General features: G+C 49.7%; 1 protein-coding gene across 14 annotated transcripts in view; it reads right to left on the bottom strand.

Annotated features, from left to right (window-relative positions):
- The window catches only part of AKR1E2 (aldo-keto reductase family 1 member E2), a 31,932-nt gene that overhangs the window by 8,937 nt on the left and 2,180 nt on the right, over positions 1-20,815 (bottom strand). For 4 of the 14 annotated variants that reach the window (XM_088843992.1, XM_088843993.1, XM_088843990.1 and 1 more), the window contains exons 3-11: positions 11,109-20,733; positions 6,620-6,787; positions 5,821-5,937; positions 4,923-5,000; positions 3,302-3,424; positions 2,069-2,166; positions 1,673-1,745; positions 1,310-1,387; positions 228-316 (exon numbers count right to left, since the gene is read on the bottom strand). In XM_088843992.1, the coding sequence (XP_088700118.1) occupies positions 228-316; positions 1,310-1,387; positions 1,673-1,745; positions 2,069-2,166; positions 3,302-3,424; positions 4,923-5,000; positions 5,821-5,937; positions 6,620-6,787; positions 11,109-11,147 (863 nt within the window). In that variant the 5' untranslated portion in view covers positions 11,148-20,733. Of the gene's footprint in view, positions 1-80; positions 98-227; positions 1,388-1,672; positions 1,746-2,068; positions 2,167-3,301; positions 3,425-4,922; positions 5,001-5,820; positions 5,938-6,619; positions 6,788-11,108; positions 20,734-20,815 lie in introns of all 14 variants that reach the window. The other 10 variants (XM_088843989.1, XM_088843994.1, XM_088843997.1 and 7 more) reach the window with 8 other exon arrangements.

Below are 20,815 nucleotides of genomic sequence, written 5' to 3'. Positions count from 1 at the left end.
TTTTTAAGAGAAACGCTGAAAAAATACACTTAACATATTGTTTAAACTCCTGAGTGTACGGACTCAGTCTTATAATTTACCTCCAAAGTGGCCTGTCCTTAGACGGAAAAGAATTATAAGAAGGTTAACTTAACCCCAAAGGTGGTAAACCCCTCTGCAGGGAGCAGTCACGCAATCTGGCCCTTGCTCCCCATCCTTGGGAAGGAGGGTAAAGGAGCCATATTTACATGGGGAACGTGGACAAACGGAGATTCCTGTCCAGGCCAAGGAGGTCAGTCATATCCTCTTCTGATAATTCAAAATCAAACACCTGGAAACCAGAAGGAAACAGTCACTGGGAACTTAGTCTGGTAGATCTTCAACTGAGCCACTTCAGCTGCAAAGCACAGGTGGGGATCCATGGATGGGGATCAGACTTCCTGTGACACTGGACCAAAACCAGGCAGGCTCAGCCTCTGCTGCTTAGGAATCCCTGGGAAGACAGGTATGCCCTGCGTGCGACCCACAGGGTAAGGAATGTTCCAGAATAGAAATTTTCCCAACGTGCAAACCAAAACAACAACACAAGATGAAACAAAGCAAAACAAAACACAACACCATCACAACAACAAAACCAACAAAACCCCCCAAGAAACACAGACCAAAGACATTTCTTCCACACACCCACTTGGTGAGGGAGACCCCTGGTTCCTGGAGGCACTGATGCTCACTGTGTAGTTTTTCTTTTTAGTCCTTCGAAAGCAGTATTCTAAGCAGCTCTCCCCTCTTCCTATCCCTAACACCCGTGCGGACTATGACCCTTGCCTGCATTAAGAGCCGGTCCACTCAGGGACAGCCAACCCTGAGCCCGCAGCTGAGGAGCTGGGGCCAGGGGAGGGACAGAGTCTGGCCTAGCCTCTATCTGCAGGGTAGGAATCAGAGACTTAGTGGCAACCAAAGCAGAAATCAGAGACTCAGTGGCAACCAAAGTTCTGCCTGGAGAGAGAGCTGGAGCCCTGACACATCAGGGCCGGGGCAGCCTGGGTGCAGTGGCTGGCACTGGGGTGAGGGTCAGCCTCGAGAGAACTCTGGCTGCAGCCCTGCCTGTCCACCCCCACCCCCTGTTCCATCCAGCACAGTTCCGACAGCTCTGGGCTGGGAAGGGTCTGTCTCTACTCCAGAGGCCTCATCCTGATACCCCTGCAGTGTTAAAGCCACAGGAGGTGGGGCTGCTGGCTCTCGACATCAGCACACCCCTTCCCCAAGCTAAGAGGTGACCTCAAAGCCTCCGATGCCATGTGAGTCAAAAGGAGGAAGCACTTTCCTGGAAGTTCTCGAGAATCCTCTTTGGGTTGACAGATTTGGGAATCACTCTTACATTTCTCTGGATCTGAAATCGGATCAAAATCTGCAGGGAAAGAAACGTCCAACATCAGACACAGGGCATTACGGGGGTCAAAGCTCAGCACTTTTCCCGACGGTCATGCTTTATCGTGCAGTGAAAGTCCAGAAGCCTGTGGCAGGAGCATGTACTGCAAGTGCTTTCATTCTGAGTCATTCAGAAACCCAACTGGGATTCTCTGAGCAGTCCTAGCAGGAGAAGCTTCGAGGACCTGCACACACCTTAAGGAGAAATCATTGTCATGCCCCATTGAAGAGACAGTGGAGCCAGGACGTGGCAACCCCTGCCTACCTGGGCTGCAGACTTGCTGTGCTTCTGAGCGATTGTCTGGATCATAGGGTCTTCTATCAGGTGCATCCCCCCACTGGAGAGGAGAGTACAGGGCAGAGGCCATGAGGGTAAATGAACATGCTTCCTTCAAACACAAACTCTAGACATATTTTTGTCATGATCCTTGCTCATCATGGGAAACTTAAATGATGCAGAGAAGCTGCCACTCAAATCCTCCCACTCAGACAAAGCACTGGTAATGTTTTAGGGGAGGCAACTAGACACACAGCTTTTCACATACACTTGGTGCTTTTTCTCAAGAGCCAGGCGGCAGTGTTGGAGGCCCTCTGACCTCTTAGCTTGTGTACATCCATTCCCTGCTTGGGCCTTGACTCAGGGCCCCTGGAGCATCCCTACCTGGAGCCACCGAGGGGCAGGTAAGCTGTCACGGACACGTTTCTCGATTGGCAGAAACTGATCAGGTTCTTCTGAGTAAGATACGGGTGGCACTCGATCTACAAGATGACAGCTCACCAGGAGAACAGTCCACCCGAAAAGGGGCCCACATTCCTTCCTGGACCCTGTCACTGCTGAGCTAGGACCCACTTCTAGTGTCTCCACTGGGAAGTGGAAAAGCCTGGACTGTGGTCCCCAAGATACCAGCCTGCTGGGAAGACCTCCATCAGGAGCACTTAAACGTCCCCTGCTCTGCCAGGCCGTCCTTATCCTTTTCGGTAAAAACCTCGGCCTCCCATCTGCTCTAGGCACACAGAGAACAGCAACGCATGGTCACAGGCGGGTGTGGAGCCCACAAGGCACAAGACTGAGTGAAGGGCCAGAACACAGACACCACGTGCGGGAGGCAGCATGGTGTCTGCACCATGGTGTCCAGCTCAGTGCTGCTGGAGATCAGAAGAGCAGCTGCCCTTCCCGAGGGAGGGGGGACTGAAAGGAGCAACCAGGGGCTTCCGGCGGGCCGGCGGGCTGGTCATGTTGGTTTACTGGTCCATATGCTGGTCAGAGCCAGGCTCAGCTTATGAGATGGTCTCGAGCTCTGTTCTTATGTGAGCACTTTTTTGTATGGACTTAACACTTTAACGAAAAGTTTAAAATAAAGTACTGCAAGAATGCCCTTTCTACTTGCAGTGCCAGCCCGTCTAGAGAACTCAACAGTCCTGCCGGCACTAGTCATTTCTCTGCATTAACCTCTCGGCAGTCTGTGACCTGGGCTGAAGGTCATCCATTCGTCCACGCCTTTCAGGCTGCAACGTGCCAGGCTGGAGAGCAGGGGGATCCCTGTGCTTTCTCGTGAAGGCCACTCGCCTTGGAGCATCACCACCGGTGAAGGGTGGGGGCCACTGGGACGGCTCCATTTTTTAACGCACCTGGTGACGCACCCACAGCTGTGCACAGGAGCCAAGCTCAGTTCAGGCCCTCGCTCTGGGGGCACCACCTCACCAGACCAGACTTTTGGGGATCTTCTGCCCCCTCACCCACCGCCTGCCTGACTGCTCCCAGTTCACGATGCTGACAGCCCTGGGGAAGACACCTATACCTCTCGATCCACCCTTTCTTTCGTGGCCCCTGCAGCCTCCCGGAGGTAATGGCTGAAAAGCTGATCAACAGCCTCTGAGCTGGCCCCACACGCACCTGGTTGGTCACCGGCTTGAACCTCAGGTTGGGTTTCTTCAGAAGTCTCTCGAGCTGCTCGTGGTTGAAGTTTGACACCCCGATGGCTCTCACTAGGCCTGTGGCCACCAGGTTTTCCATGGCCTACCAGGGAGAAAGAACCATGGGGCATCCGGGCTGGGCCGTCCCCATGGGTGACCTGCACAGGGTCCAAATAAAGGCCCTGCCCGCTGTTCGACAGTATTTCCCTCAAGGCTTCTCCAGCACTTCTGTGCTCCAGGTCTGCTCCCTGTTGCACCACTAGGAGCTGGGGGCTGTGGGCATACCATGGGACCTCAACAAGCCATCAGTTTCCTCACCCGCACACTGGGGACCACCCTGTCCAGGTCATGGAGCTGTTTAAGGGCCATGTGAGCAGACGCATACACAGCTCTTCGCTGAGGGCTGGCATCGAGCAAACACAGCAGGACGGGCTGCCATTACCGAGTCCCTGTCACCTGGTGTCCGCAGGGCATCCACGCCGGCCTTACCTGCTTGCCCCTCTTTGCCTGGATCACAAACTGCTTCAGCCTCGCGACATGTGCTCAGCTCCTGCCCCTGTGCCAGTTAATGTCTTCAGGGACAAGGGCAGAACAGCTCCACCAGGAGGCGGGCCGCCCTTGGCTTCAAAGGAATGCGGCCTGGTGCCAGGCACGGGCGGCCATGTGTCTGAGTGGCCACAGCCGGTGACCAGGGTCCCTGTGTCCCTGTGACTCCCTGAAGTGGCAACAGCCACCCAGACCCTCACTGGGGCCACACAAACAGCCCAGGGTTTGACCTGGATCCTTGAGAACAGGCCACGCAGTGGACAGACAGGCCAGGTGAGCTCAGTTTCGCCGATTTGGTTGTTTGATGAAAGGGGAGGAGAGGCTGGCCTGGCCCCGCATGCCTCCCCATCTGTGCCCCCTCCCCGCTCTGCCTGGATGACCCTGCACCCCACGCCTGTACCCCTCACCCCACACGAAGAGCTCGCACTTCATCTCCCTGAACTCTGCAAGTTCCACTGTGAACCTCCCCTTCTGGCCTCCACCCTTCCCTGCCCGTGTGGGGGTCACAGGCACCCGCTGGCCTGACTGGATACCCTGCAGGCAGGAGGCCTCCTCCCAGGCCGGCCACCCACTGCCCAGCACCCCAAGCCCACTGCCCCGACCGGCACGCTCCTGCCTTGCTTCTACCTCGGCACTTTTCATCTGGACTCTGGCTTGAAATAAGCTACCCCTTCCTCCACTTCTCCCTGCCCACCCCGAGATGTCCCCTGCCGCCGAAGTTATGGTTCCGAAATGCTGACAAAGCACTAAAGGGAACTACAGGATGGCAGCGTGGTCACCACCAGGACACGGAGAAGCAGGCTTTCAAATTTCCCTTCTTTCTGTATGTTTCACAGTTTCAACATTTTCTGTAAAGATCATGTGATCTTTTCTTACTCTCTGAATCAGTCTGAATTAGTTATCCCTAAAGTAAGTGCTTCAGAAGGATGACAGACCCACACTGAGGTCCTTAGTCAGGTGCTCGTCCTCAGTTTGCGCTGCAAACCAGGGGCCTCTGAACAGGCAGCTGCAGGCCTCACGGTTCTCTTCGGAGATGGTCAACGGGGCTGGCTTACCTCCCACGTGTCCAGGAAGTCCGTGTCACTGGGGATGATCATGCCGTTGTGGTCCACCGGCAAGTCTGCCTCTCCGGACTGCAAGAGCCAGAAGGAAAGGCACTCACTGGGGGCTTATACTGACCCCTGGAGAGGACAAGGAGGAAGGGAGGGAAGAACACTGGACCAGAGGGCAGGAAGCTTGAACTCTGCTCCAACACATAGCTAACCTTCTCCAGTACTCTGAACATCACTGCCCACTGCTCACCCAACAGGGAAGGAAGACCTGGAATCCTTGCCAGCGGCCAGAAAACTGGCAACTTCAGGCAAAAAAAAAATGGAGTCTTTCATGTCCTAAGGGCCCCATCTCCCAAGTCCACTGGTAGGATCGTCCTTCTTTTCTTAGAATCCTCATCATGGTGAGAGATAGTGAATCAAGAACTAGTACAAGGGTGCTGGGAGGTGCAGGGCAAAGAAAGATGGCTACAATACTGCAGTGGGTTGCCACCTCCTCCAGGGGATCTTCCCAACCCAGGGATGGAACCAACATCTCTTGAGTCTCCTGCATTGGGAGGTGGATTCTTTACCACTAGCGTCACCTGGGAAGTGCCAGAGAAGGATGGCAGGAAATTTTTAAAAACCTAAAGCCAGACCTCAGCGCAGCCTCAGGGGTTGGTCTGCAATCCCTCCACCCCTCTGGGTATAGCCCCCTGAGGCAGGTCAAATGGGAGGCCTGTGTATGAAACGAAACGAGGGGCTGAGAGGCAGGGCCTATAGGGCACTAGAGCCTGGGGGCTCTGAGGTCCTCCAGCCCACGCCTTCCCAGAGCTGAGCCCCGAGGGAACCATGTACTCACTGAATGATGACAGGGCACAGCCAGGAAGGGAGGTGTGGCCTACAGGGTCTTGCCGTCCTGTACCTTGAAGCCCATGGGCCAATGCATGAGGTAGAGGTCCAAGTAGTCCAGCTTCAAGGCTTTGAGACTCCGGGTGCAGGCTGCTTTCACCAGGGACTTCTTATGGCAGGTGCACCAGAGCTGCAGGGGCAGGGAGGAAGCATAGACACAATGGCCACAGAGCCCGTGGGAGCTGTGAGCGCACAGCTGCCTGCTGGCCCAGGATCTGCAAGACGCACAACGTCCAGGACGCCCTGGCAGTAAATACAATGGGGCAGTGACACGTCCTTCAGGCACCCCGGGATCCTCCATGGCTGCACTTGTTCAGACTGTCAACATCTCCCTTCTCCTGTACAAACACAGCGGCTACAATCTCCTTGATACCACATCAGCCTCGCTTCTATACAACACAGTTTCCTATGTAACAACTTTCAACCGTGCTCCTTTCTAAGGGAAAAAGAGTGAACTTCTTAGACGACATCCTGACTTCTTCCACAATCTGGCCCGTCCACTTCCCTAACCTGGCAGTTCTCTGCTGCCTAACAGTTTTCCATCTGGGAACGCCAACCAAGCTTCTTAGGGGGTCCCTGAACCTGTGGTGTCCCGTGCCTTTGCTCATGTCACACTGTCCCTGACCCCCTTGACCTGCAATGCTCCCAACCCAAGCACGGAGCTGCACAAGTCCTGTCCCGCGGGTTCAAGTACAGATCGAGTCATCAGCTCCTAAAAGGAGACTGGAAAACCCTCCCCATGCTATTCCCACCGTCTGGTGGCCCGGCCCCGAGCGGTTGGTGGCCCTCTATCTCTATAAGGGAAGTCCTACCTTGCTGACAATAAACAGGTTCTCCCGTCTCACCGCGCCCTCCTTGATCTTGGACTGTATTCCCACTCCAACCTCATTCTCGTTGTGGTACATGTACGCGCAGTCAAAGTGCCGATAGCCCACGTCTATTGCCACTTTTACAGCCTCTGTTACCTCCCCTGGAGCCGCCTGCAAGACAAGAAGTCAGTCACCTGCACTCAGGGGAGCCTGACCCCAACAACCCCTGTTCACTCTAGAACACTTAACAAGCCATAAAAAGTGAAGTTACTGCATTGCTACTCATATTCATCCATCCTAAAGTTAGGAACGTCAGCATCAGAAAGAATTTATAGATTATCTAATTTCAAATTCCTTTACTTATTTGGGGAAAATGCTTTAGGTATGTTTGGTGCCTGCAAATGACTGAGCTAGAGACTGTGCTATGGGAATGAAGGTGCATAAATAAATTTAGGATGAATAATGGTGGCAGGTGTGATGCAAGGAGGTACAGACTCACCCACTATCTGCAAAGGCCATCAGCCCAAGTGTAAAGTCAGACAGGTGCACACAAAGATAATCCACCACACACAGCATTGCAGGAAGCCAAAGGAATGCAACGGATGCTATCAGCAATGTGCAAATTCAGAACACAAACGTCCTCTGCTGCTCAAGCAGGCAAGGGGCCTGGGGTGGGGGAAGAGGCTCACACTACCATGAAATACCACATCCCCAAGGGGTCTCGGCTCACAAGGCACTTTCTCCCTTGAACGTCACGTCACCCCATGAGATGCATCTGTCATAATGATCTTCATTGAATGAGAAGACATTCAGAGTGAGTGAGAGCTAATGAACCAAGCATCCACTTCAGAGTTGGGAGGACCACCAAGAAATCAGAAGGAAGAGAAAATGAATAAAATAGTGAACATCAAATACAAACTGATAGAGAAGACCAACAAGGCCTGCAGTTGGTTTGTTGAAAAATCTTAATAGACTTTTTTTTTTTTTTAATTTTTGGCCATATAGCACAGCATATGGGATCTCAGTGCCCCAACCAGGGGCTGAGCCAGGGCCCCCAGCAGTAGGAGTGTGGAGACCTAACCACTAGACCTCAAGGGCATTCCCTAAAGTAGACAAACAAGACTGGGGAGACCAAGGTTTTTTTTTAATGACATGAAAGACAAGCAGTATATATAGATTAAATATACATATTTAAAAACCTAAGAAACTATTATCAATGACTAGAAGCCAACAATTTGGAAAAGTGAAACGAAATGGAAAAATTCCTAGAAAAACTTAAGAAGAAATAAAGCTCAATTGTCCTATAACTATTTTTTAAAATAAAGCAATTAAACACAATACACAAGAGTTTTACAAAATTTTCCAGTTAGAATTCATACCAATTAAAAACAAAGTTCTTCTGACAAAGGAAAAAGAGGGAACACTTTCAACTTATTTTACTCGACCATAATAAGTTAAACTATTAATACGTCCCTAACCTCTACCAGTTGGTAAGTGGATAGAAGAAATAATTTAAATAATATTTTGATGAGTAAAGGTGATCATTCTAATTCCTGTGTGTGCTCATTGGTGTCTGACTCTTTTGTGACCCCATGAACCATAACCTGCCAGTCTCCTCTGTCCATGGGATACTCCAGGCAAGAATATTGGAATGGGTTGCCATTTCCTATTCCAGGTGATCTTCCTGATCTGAGGATAGAACCCCTGTCTTATGTCTCCTGCAATGGCAGGCAGATTCTTTACCACTAGCACCAGCAAGCAATAACTTTCTATGTGAATTCTTAAATATCTTTTTACTAAAGACTGTTTTAAAAAGAAAGCAAATTTAAAAGGCTTCATAATTAGTGCTGTCTAAATGACAGCGAATGAGATGGCTGGACGGCATCACCAACTCGATGGACATGAGTTTGAGTGAACTCCTGGAGTTGGTGATGGACAGGGAGGCCTGGCGTGCTGTGATTCATGGGGTCGCAAAGAGTTGGACACGACTTAGCGACTGAACTGAACTGAACTGAAACTACTGACAGGGATTAGAAAAAGACAAAGTAGAGGAAGGTCCACAGCACACCAGGCCTCCCTGTCCATCACCAACTCCCGGAGTTCACTCAAACTCATGTCCACAGAGTCGGTGATGCCATCCAGCCATCTCATTCTCCGTCGTCCCCTTCTCCTCCTACCCTCAATCCCTCCTAGCATCAGACTCTTTTCCAGTGAGTCAACTCGTTGCACGAGGTGGCCAAAGTATTGGAGTTTCAGCTTTAGCATCAGTCCTTCCAATGAACACCCAGGATTGATCTCCTTTAGAATGGACTGGTTGGATCTCCTTGCAGTCCAAGAGACTCTCAAGAGTCTTCTCCAGCACCACAGTTCAAAAGCATCAATTCTTCGGCGATCAACTTTCTTCACAGCCCAACTCTCACATCCATACATGACCACGGGAAAAACCATAGCCTTGACTAGACGGACCTTTGTTGGCAAAGTAATGTCTCTGCTTTTTAATATGCTATCTGCTGCTGCTAAGTCACTTCAGTCGTGTCCGACTCTGTGTGACCCCACAGACAGAAGCCCACCAGGCTCCCCCGTCCCTGGGACTCTCCAAGCAAGAACACTGGAGTGGGTTGCCATTTCCTTCTCCAATGTGTTAAAGTGAAAAGTGAAAGTGAAGTCGCTCAGTCATGTCCGACCCCTAGCGACCCCATGGACTGCAGCCTACCAGGCTCCTCCATCCATGGGATTTTCCAGGCAAGAGTACTGGAGTTGCTTGCCATTGCCTTCTCCGAATATGCTATCTAGGCTGGTCATAACTTTCCTTCCAAGGAGTAAGGGTCTTTTAATTTCCTGGCTGCAATCAGCATCCACAGTGATTTTGGAGCCCAAAAAAATAAAGTCTGACACTGTTTCCACTGTTTCCCCATCTATTTCCCATGAAGTGATGGGACCAGATGCCATGATCTTGGACAGGGAGGCCTGGCGTGCTGTGGTTCATGGCGTCGCAAAGAGTCGGACACGACTGAGCAACTGAACTGAACTGAATTGAGAGGAAGGTCCAAAGTACTTCCACTAAAGATTGAAGGTAGGAGGAGAAGGGGACAACAGAGAATGAGATGGTTTGATGACATCACCAACTCAGTGGACATGTTTGAGCAAGCTCCGGGAGTTGATAATGGACAGGGAAGCCTGGAGGGTGGCAGTCTATGGGGTTGCAAAGAGTTGGACATGACTGAGCTACTGAACCGAACTTCCACTATCAAGTTTTTACACTGGAAAGAAAAAGTTTGAAAGTTTCTTTTTAAAACCAAGTTGGCAATGACAGTGTTTTCTTGTCTCTTTGGTACAGATACTTCCCCATCTTCCTGTTGGCTGCTGCTCTGATCTGTCAGGTGACATAGTTTCCTGCTCTTATCCAAGCCTGACACTCTTTTCTTCTGGGCTTTCTCAGACTTTTTTTTTCCTGAACAGTTATAACGGGGTGGGGTGGTGGGGGGCTTCTTTGGCGGCTCAGTGGCAAAAAATCCTCCTGCCAATGCAGGAGACACAGCCTTGACCCCAAATCGGGAAAGATCCCATATGCCTCAGGGCAACTAAGCCTGTGTGCCCCAACTAGGTAGCCTGTGCTCTAGAGCCCCGGGGGACTGCAACTGCTGAAGAGCGCCTGCCCTAGAGCTCTGGCTCCCCAACAGGAGAAGCCACCGCAATGAGAAGCCCAGCTAGAGCAACGAGAGAAAGCCCAGGGAGCAAGGAAGACCCAGCGTAGCCATAAACAAACAAATAAATAAATAATCTCTGCTTATTAAAAAGCAGAGACATTACTTTGCCAACAAAGGTCCGCCTAGCCAAGGCTATGGTTTTTCCAGTGGTCATGTATGGATGTGAGAGTTGGATTATAAAGAAAGCTGAGCACTGAAGAATTGATGCTTTTGAACTGTGGTGCTGGAGAAGACTCTTGAGAGTCCCTTGGACTGCAAGGAGATCCAACCAGTCCATTCTAAATTTCAGTCCTGGGTGTTCATTGGAAGGACTGATGTTGAAGCTGAAACTCCAATCCTTTGGCCACCTGATGAGAAGAGCTGAATCATTGGAAAAGACCCTGATGCTGGGAAAGATTGAGGGCAGGAGGAGACGGGGACGACAGAGGATGAGATGGTTGGATGGCATCACCGACTGTATGGACATGGGTTTGGGTGGACTCCGGGAGTTGGTGATGGACAGGGAGGCCTGGCATGCTGCGATTCGTGGGGTGGCAAAGAGTCGGACACGACCGAGCGACTGACCTGAACTGAAATAAACAGTGATTGGGAAGGACAACCCCCAATTCTAGAAAACCTAATGACTAAACACCCCATTTCCAAAAGCCAGAGGGGCGCCCCCGGCAGGTGCCAGCGACCAGCTGGACCTGCGGAGGCTGTGGCAGGTGTCCCCAGGTAGGTGGTTCTCCATGGAGGGGCGTGTGGGAGGAAGGCGCCGCCCCTCCTCGACCAAGACGTCGCCTCACCTTCCAGGTTCCCAGGCCCAGGACAGGTATCGCCTCCATGGCTCGGAGCGCGTGCCCGCCGGCCCGCGCGGCTCTCTAGGACCGCTAACCGAGTGGACGCCGGACTGGCTGCCGGCAGCAACAGAGGCTAACCGGGTTGGCTGGCGGCGCAGAGGCGGCGGAAGTAGCCAAAGCACTTTCGGCCGTGGACACGCCCAGCTGTAGGGGCCGAGGGTGGGGCTTCGGGGAAAGGACCCGCGCCGGCTCAGGGCCAGACAACCCAGGAGGGACCTGGCCCGGCCCTCGGTCTCCTAGCAACGCCTCCCCAGTCCTGGCGTTTCTCAACGTCGGGATCTCGGCCGGGATCCTGAGGTTCTCAGGGGCGGCTGGGCCGGGCCACCCCGAGGGCAGCGGGGAGAGGCTTGGTGTCCCGCTCTCTGAGCCCTGGGAGGAGGCTAGGCCCCCGAGACTCCTCCCTTGGCGTAGGGGGTGGAAATGGGCGGCTTCAGGGTGCCAGAGGGAAGTTTTTTCCTCCTCCCAAATTGCTGTGCTTGGGCGGGACCCTGAGGGTCTACGGTACCACACACGAGTTAGTGGCCTTAGCTCCTCGTCGGTGACCCGGTGCTCCGAGTCCTGGGAATGTTTTCTAACTCCCGGAGTCCATGGGAGCAGAGCGCAGCCTGGGGACCTGGGGAGCAGGGACGCGGCGGGCACGGGCCGCATCTCCCGGGACCGGAGATGAGACCCTCCCTGCAGAGCCTCCAGTCCGCAGACTGGAGTGGACGGAGCCATTGCTGGAGTCCCGGCCTGCGGTGCCCTTCCTCGTGCTCCTGCACCCAAAACGGACTTCTCTCCAAGGCTGGACTCGGGGGCCACCTCTTGGGCGTGGCCTCTGGGGTCAGTCACAGACAAGCTTCTTAGTTTGGCTGGACTTGGTTATTAGAGCTGAGTGACCCTGAGCATCCATTCCGTGGCTCATCAACAAATTGGGGTGAAATAACTGCCGGGGAGAGCTCCCTAATAACAGTAATTACGCCTAACACTCAGGCCTCACTGTGGGGCTGCCTGCTCTCAGGGCTCCCTCCAGCGCCTTATACCAATCAGGGGAGCGGCCAGGGCCAGGCTGGACCTGGTGCGGGTCCCAGGTCCTGCCAGAGAAGATGGGAGTAGCTGGAGGCGAGATGGAGGGGGAAGGGGCGGCCTGACCTTCTCCTGCCCAGGCCCATGTCTACACCACCTCCAGGCCTCCTGACCTAGCGGTGCAGAGAGCTGGCCGCTGGTTGCAGGGGAGGGTGGGGGGGGGGCTTAGAGTGGGACCAGGACAGCAAGATGTGTGGAAGGTTATTCCATGATTTCATGTCCCCTGGTTTTCAGCCAGGCTGATTTGTGTGGGGTGGTCTGTGGGTGCCTGGGGTCGTGGGATTGCAGTACGGCGGCCGTTGGTGCCGTGCGGTAACTGCCAGGATGAGAGCCATTGGTACACTTGACACGGGTTCGCCCAGGCGGGGTCTCTTTCGCGCACTGCTAGACGCGTGCATGTGCACTGGACAAGCTAGGAGACTAGGCTGCCCCACCACCCCTTGCTGAGTCCGCAAGTGGGAGGGAGGCCCTTTGACTTGGAGCTCATGCTGCTGAATCCACCCACGGAACTGGGGGCCAGGAGCTCGGGCCGTGCTCACACCGAGTGGGGCTCATGCAGTTGAGTGTCCATCCGCTCCTGGGACAATCTGGGATGTGAGACCACAATTAGAGCCAGAGAGATGGGCGGAGTCCACAGAAGGGAGGATTCAATACCCTGAGGTCAAGGCTAAACCTTCCCTTTGGGTGTGCTTTGGGCATGAGAACCCCTAAGGCCCTGCGCGCCCCTCCCACGTGCGGCCCTTTCCTCTGGGCATCCCCCCACGTGGTATGCATGTGACTTCCAGTCTCCTCCCTATCCATCTATATGCGTGGTGTGCAGAGACCATTTTTGCAGTATATGAGAAACTTGGCAGTGTTACCTGTGCAATGGAACAATGAGATAGATGACGTTATTAAAAACTGGCTGTTGTGAGATTACTTTTACAATAACACGTTTTAAATTTTCATAAATAGTTTATACTTTGAAGCAATGTGAGAGAAAGGATTTTTCATATTTATTTCAATAGGTCAAAAACAGACGGTTAATTCTTTAATAGACAGCATTTCAGAAGGAATTACTGTTCATTATCTGTAGATGCAGAGAAAATCCACAAATTGTAAATCAGGTAGATTCTATTTATAATGTGCTTCACCTGAGCTTAGGAAATATTTTCTGACTCTGCAGAGATGGGTTTATTTAGGAAATACAATTGAGGTAAAACAACTGCATGGTAAAAAATTGTTACTTATTTGGTTGAAAATACTCCTAAAACAGAGAACTTCATTCTTGAGCTGTATGTAAACTTCATTTGAGTCTCCTGCCCTCTAGTGGTCATTTCTCAAAATGCAGACAAAGCTGTATGCGGGGATCTCGGAAATGAACACAAACCTATGAGTTTGAGCAAGCTCTGTGAGTTGGTGATGAACAGGGAGCCTGGCGTGCTGCAGTCCAAGGGGCCTCAAAAAGTCGGACACGACTGAGCGATTGAACTGAACTGAAGTGTAGGAATCAAGTTCCAAATTTTAACACATTTGAGGAAGCTGAGAAGTTTTCTAACTTGGTTTCCTCATTTTCAAAACATAATCACCATGTCTTAATTACATACTCCCTTGAGATTACTGATAGAAAATTGAATTTGGGCATCTCCTGACCATTTGACTTAATTTTCTGTAAAACTGGTACATATCTAGTATAGTCTTATCACTATTGCATAAAGGTTGTTTTGAAAATACTTTAAAATGTACTACCCTGTTTCCTGTTATTAGTTAAGCCCATTACATGCTGTATCTTTTATTCTTCATTACTACCCCCATACACCTGGTGAAGTACACACTGTATTATTCCAATTTCATAAGAAAATAAAGTGATACTCAGCAGGGGCTGATAAGACTTGGGAAGTGACACAACCTGGGCCTGAAAGACTGAGTTTTGTGCCACGATTTTTGTTCTTCTAACAATTCATAATTAATTTTGAGCTAATTTTTAAATTATCAATATTCAACCATAAGTGTTATCCTCCAGCTGAGCTACTTAAAATCCTAAGAGATGATGCTGTTAAGGTGCTGCACTCAATATGTCAGTAAATTTGGAAAACTCAGCAATGGCCACAGGATTGGAAAAGGTCATTTTTCATTCCAATCCCAAGGGAAGGTAATGCCAAAGAATGTGTAAATTAGCATACAATTGTGCTCATTTCACCTGCTAGCAAAGTAATACTCAAAATCCTTCAAGCTAGGCTTCAGAAGCACGTGGAGATATTAAGAAGAGGTGGCAAGAATACACAGAAGAACTATACAAAAAAGATCTTCAGGACCCAGATAATCACGATGGTATGATCACTCACCTAGAGCCAGACATCCTGGAATGAGAAGTCAAGTGGGCCTTAGGAAGCATCACTACAAACAAAGTTAGTGGAGATGATGGAATTCCAGTTGAGCTATTTCAAATCCTAAAAGATGATGCTGTGACAGTGCTGCACTCAATATGCCAGCAAATTTGGAAAACTCAGCAGGGGCCACAGAACTGCAAAAGGTGTTTTCATTCCAATCCCAAAGAAAGGCAATGCCAAAGAATGCTCAAACTACTGCACAATTGCACTCATCTCACACGCTAGTAAAGTAATGCTCAAAATTCTCCAAGCCAGGCTTCAACAATATGTGAACCATGAATGTCCAGATGTTCAAGCTGGTTTCAGAAAAGGCAGAGGAACCAGAGATCAAATTGCCAACATCTGTTGGATCATCGAAAAAGCAAAACAGTTCCAGAAAAACATATATTTCTGCTTTATTGACAATGCCAAAGCCTTTGACTGTGTGGATCATGATAAACTGTGGAAAATTCTGAAAGCGATCGGAATACCAGTGAAGGAAAGTTAACCTGGCTCAAAATAGCCTGGAGTTAAAACTCCCCTCCAGGTCTTCCCCACCATTCTATGTAAAACAAAGAACTCTCACCCCAAGGAAATAAAACGGACATTAAGGTTGATTATCCCCGACTCCAAGCTGGTCCCAGTCTCTGGCCAACCTCCAGATTTCCTTGCCCTAGCCATTTAAGAGATAACTACTCCAAACAACCTTGGAGAAGAACAAGCCCCCTTAAGACAGTAGATTTACACATATATGCCCGTATATACTTTTTTCTTGGATTAATGCAGGGCTCACTAATCTGACTGCTGCCCCTTCTCGCCACATTAAAGGTGATCCGTTCCTGTAAAGTGCCGGTCTCATTCTTCTTCCGAACCTCACCTTCTCTAACTCCCTTACCCTACATTTTTTGGTGCCGAAACCCGGGAGGTTGAGATTCCTTCTCGTTCTCTATGGCCAGCTCTTCGGAGCTGGAAGCCTGTAGAGCTCACTTTCCCACCCGGACTTTCAAGACCTCCTTGAGAGGACATCCTGTGCCTTCGTGAGTGGTACAAGTCCTGTGTAAGGGCTTTATTGATTTCCCACATAACCCGAGGAATACTGGTCTCCCCCCCCCCCCTTTTCTCTATACTTTCTTTTCCACAAGACCGACCACCTCCAGGACAGAGGCCTTTTGCCATTCAACCTCCCTCCATCCACCACGAATTCTCACCTGATCCAGTAGCCCAGGTAAGCTCAGATGGTACTCTAGGGTGCCATAGACTATCCTCCTTTCCGGGTTCCCAGAGAACCTTCCAGTCAAAAGGCCCTCTGGGAAGGTATGTGGGGGACGTCCCTCCCTCCTTCAGAGCCTCTCTCTCTCTTGGCCTAATCAAAACATTAGGTGATGACCTTTTCTCTTCATGGCACAGTCGCTAGCCATTTGCTATGGGGTCAAGGCAATCTGACCCACGGGACTCTCAAATGAAACCTCAAACCTCTACTCTTGACCGATCTCAAGGTTCATAAACTCGAGTCACTCTGCACTCAAATTTGCCCTCAATACAAACTGGATAACCAAAACCACTTGAGTTCGGGACTTTCGATTTCTCTCACAAACTTCCTCAAATGGAATGGCAAATGGTCGGAGGTCCCCTATATTCAAGTCTTCTGGGACCTTAGAAGACATCCTTCTCTCTGCAAGGGCTGTTTTACCTATCAAATCCTCCTCTGCTCTCTCTCCCCCTCCATTACAAAAGAATCCAAATCTAAATCCCCTAAAAGGTCCCCTAAACCCCCAGTTCCTGATTTTGACCCAGCAGATGAGCCTCCTCCCTACCTGTAGCCCTTCCTCCTTCAAAACAGGAAGCGATGACTCCAAAATCCCAAAAGAGATTTCCAGCCCCCCCTCCCCCATCAGCCAGGACCTGAAGCAAACACATGCTTCCCCTCAGAGAGGTAGCAGGACTGGAGGGCCCTACACGGGTTCATGTGAATTTCTCAATTTCTGATATGAGCCAAACTGAAGAAAAATTGGTATCTTTTTGAGAAAATCCTACTAGGTATACAGAAGAATTCCTCTGCCTTACACAAGCATGTCATTTAACCTGGAATGATCTTTATTACATCCTAAATGCCACATTAACCCCTGATGAAAAGGAACGGATATGACAGGCAGCCTGGACTCATGCTGATCAGCTCCATAACCAAGACAGGACTAATCCGGTGGCTGATGATGCAGTCCCTTTAACCACGATGCCAGCATCCGGTATCAAGGCGATGCCAGCATCCGGTACCTAAATCATATGATCACCTGTTTACTAGAAGGAATGCTAAAAAGCTCTCACATTCATGTTAACTATGATAAGATTAGCAAAGTGACTCAAGAAAAAGATGAAAATCCTGTGTCCTTTTTCTTTCACGGCTTACTGAGGCAGTCCCAAAATACACTAATCTAGATATTTCCACCCCCGCCGGACTTCTGTACCTACTCTTCCAGTTCATAAGCCACTCAGCCTGATATTCGTCGAAAACTACGCCAGTTGGAGAAGGGCCCTGAAACCCCTCAGCAAGATCTCCTAGAAATAGCCATTAAAGTTTTCAACAATAGGGAGAAAGAAGCCAAAAAAGAGAAAGAAAAGGAAAGAAAGGCCAAATATCCTTTTTCGCTGCAGCTATCTAAGAAAAAAGTTCAAATCCTTTGGCCCACCCACCTCGGCCCACCCATATGGACCTAACCCTCCAGGCCCCTACTTTCAGTTCAGTTCAGTTGCTCAGTCGTGACTGACTCTTTGTGACCCCATGAATCACAGCACGCCAGGCCTCCCCGTCCATCACCAACTCCCGGAGTTCACTCAAACTCATGTCCATCGAGTTGGTGATGCCATCCAGCCATCTCATTCTCGTCGTCCCCTTCTCCTCCTGCCCCCAATCCTTCCCAGCAACAGAGTCTTTTCCAGTGAGTCAACTCTTCTTCGCATGAGGTGGCCAAAGTATTGGAGTTTCAGCTTTAGCATCAGTCCTTCCAATGAACACCCAGGATGTAATCAAATGGGACACTAGGCTAAGTCCTGCCCAAACCCCCAAGCACCCACCAAACCCTGCCCCACCTGCAAACAATGGGGCCACTGGAAAATGGATCGTCCTCAGACACTACCCACCAAATCTCGGGGTCCACCCCAGGGCCAACAATGGGCCAGGAACCAGACTGAAGGGGGCCCTGGCACCCCAGACCAGTGAGGGGATTCCTCACTCAGAAGGGCACACCTATTCTCAATGCTTCTTTTATTTCTGAACTCCTCCATTCATCTCAGCTCCTGAAACAAGTTGCTGTAATACATTGCCCGGGACATCAGCAACATGGCCCTACCCCCTTTCATAACAATATATCATATCACCAAGCAAAGCAGCAGGCCGCTTTCATTAGTCCCATCTTTGGGGCTTCCCTGGTGGCTCAGAGGTTAAAGTGTCTTACTATAGCCCAAATTGGCAAGCCTAACATCCGCACATTACTTTCATATTTATATTCCCTTTTCCACCCCTCTGCAAAAGTACTTAAGGCTTTCCTGCAGAACTTTATTGAACTAAGGACGATATACCTTATTTAAATAATCTGACCCAAACTTGTACCATTTGTCAGCAGACAAATCCTAATTCTAACATTCACCCCGCTCCTTTCCCCACCCACCAAATTGCGGACATCTTCCTGCACAAGACTGGCAGATAGATTTCACCCGACATGCCACCTGCAAAAAGGGTTAAATTTCTTCTAGTCTTCATATATACATTTTCTTGATGAATTGAAGCTTTCCCTTCTAACAAACGAGCCCCTACTGTGGCTCAGCTTATTCTTACTGAAATCCTCCCCAGGTCTGGAATGCCTTCCTCCCTCCAGTCTGACAACAGGCCCGAGTCCACATCCCAAATCACCCAAAATATTGCACGAGCCCTTCAAGTTCCTTGGAGGTTTCACATTCCTTATCATCCCTGGTCTTCCAGTAAGGTTGAGAGAGCCAACTGAGTCCTAAAAAAAAAAAAACTCTGACCAAATTAACGATCGATCTTCATCAAGACTAAACTCCTCACTTTAGTCCTCTTAAAGGTCCGGGCCGTAGCAAAAAAACCCCTTAAATATCAGTCCATTCGAGGCCATGTATGGGAGGCCCATAATACCTTTGGGTCTTTCCCCCTCCGAGGATGGTCCCAAACTGCCTTCCCACCTTCCTTTTCCTTTACTTGCCCAGATATGAGATGCCCTTTGGCAACATATGGATGGACAACTTACTCCCTCGATCACACCCTAATTTTCCATACCCATCATTTCAAATAGGAGATAAATTTTGTATGACAAATCCCACTCAGACCTAACCCCAAAATGGCAATGTCCCTCCACAGTAATTCTGCTGACCCCTACCTCTACAAAATAAAAGAAATCACCCCTTGGGTACACATCACCCAGTTAAAAAAGGTTATGCAGCCCAATGATGAAATTGCTTGCCAGACTAATACTTATCAAGTTTCTCACATAGACCCTACAACTCTAAAGTTCTCACGGCTTCCACTGGCCTCAACTGGCGATGGATGAGCCTGTCAGTTTCACGGTTTCAATTATTCCTGGAACAACTTCTAGTAGATATCTGGGTCTCGAGTCCTCAAGGATCCACTTCAAACTTGCTGAAGATTACATCTCCACCCTGTGGCTACAGGGAAACTTTTACAACTTTTACCCATTCAAAATATAATTCTTTTCCATAGTAATCTATCTTTCACTCACTTTCCCAAATGTTGTTTAACATCTTCTTCTTATCCTCCCTTCTTCCTCTGACCAAGGAATTCCTTCAAAATCCTAATCTCAACTATATATTCCGGACCCTTAATTTAACCCATATACTTTCAATGCTTCTAACCCACAATTAGCTAAAGATTGCTAGATATGTCTATCCATAACTCCTCTGTGAGATTCAGCCCTCCCCACATTCATCCTCAACTGGACCACAGGTAACATGTCCCTACACCACTCATACAGTGGAGAGCCTTTATTCGTCTCATATCTTAAATAGCTTCACACAAGTGACCAAATCAGAAATTCAGACATACTCTTAGAATCTTTACTCACTGAACTTCCCTTCTTCAATGAAAAACCTCCAATTGGAGGCCCTATTGCCTAGAGAGTAACACTGTTACAACCAGCTCCTTTTTGCATATCAAGAAATTCCCAAAACAGTTCATATGACCAACCCATGGGCACAAATCCCTAACTCCATGTGCAACCATATCTCCATCTTACTCTTTGTTACTGGAAAGGCTATATATGTTTTGGTCCTATAGGACACTCTTTAACCTTTACAGGGTGGTTTCCCTCAGCATATTCCTCCTCTTCTCCCATTGTTGGGGCCACCTTAGCAGGGTCTCTGAGCATCCTTGAATGAATACCCCCACCACCACCAACTCCTCTTTGCCATCAACTTCAGCTGTTGTATTATGACACCTGGCCTATTTTTCCTGTGTGGGACGTTTACATACCTCTGTCTACCTACTAACTGGACCGGGACCAGCACCCTGGTATACTCCAGTCCAAACATTTTAATAGCCCCCAATGATCAACCCTTGCCTATTCCTCTCATCCACAAGTGAATAAAACGAGCCATTAATTTCATTCCCCTTTTAGTAGCGCTAGGAATAGTGGCTGGAATGGGAAAAGGAATCGCTGGCTTAACCACCTCCATCCAAAACTACCAGACACTCTCTAAGGACCTATCAGACAGCCTCCAGAAAAAAGCTCAAGGCCTAATAACTATCCAAAATCAACTCGATTCCTTGGCGGCCATAGTATTACAAAACAGAGGGAGATTAGATCACCACAGAGACGGGAGGTCTGTGCCTTTTTCTAGATGAATCCTGCTGTTTCTATGCCAACCAGTCCGGTATTGTCCAAGGAGCTGCAAAAAACCTTACAGATCGAGCCTCATGAATACGCCAGAGATTAAGCAACTCCTGGAAGTCATGGTTAACAGATTGGAACTGGATGCTTTGGGTTTTATGCCTTCTCGGACCATTCATTTTTATCATCCTCCTACTCACCTTTGGGCCTTGTTTAATCTTTTCCAGGGATTCCTCCAAGACCGAATCCGAGCCATTGCCCAAGCCCAAGTCAAGACTGTCCTTTTTCTTGAGACCCTGACAGCTAGAATAGAAAATAAACATTACAGGCCTTAGACTTCCTTGCTCCCAGACCACAATCCACTGACCCTTATTTATCAGCACGA

The sequence above is a fragment of the Moschus berezovskii genome, chromosome 15 (assembly GCF_049115385.1).
Source record: "Moschus berezovskii isolate FMDL1 chromosome 15, NW_MosBer_1.0, whole genome shotgun sequence".
Lineage (NCBI taxonomy): Eukaryota > Metazoa > Chordata > Mammalia > Artiodactyla > Moschidae > Moschus > Moschus berezovskii.
This window is presented reverse-complemented; position numbering and strand designations above follow the sequence as displayed.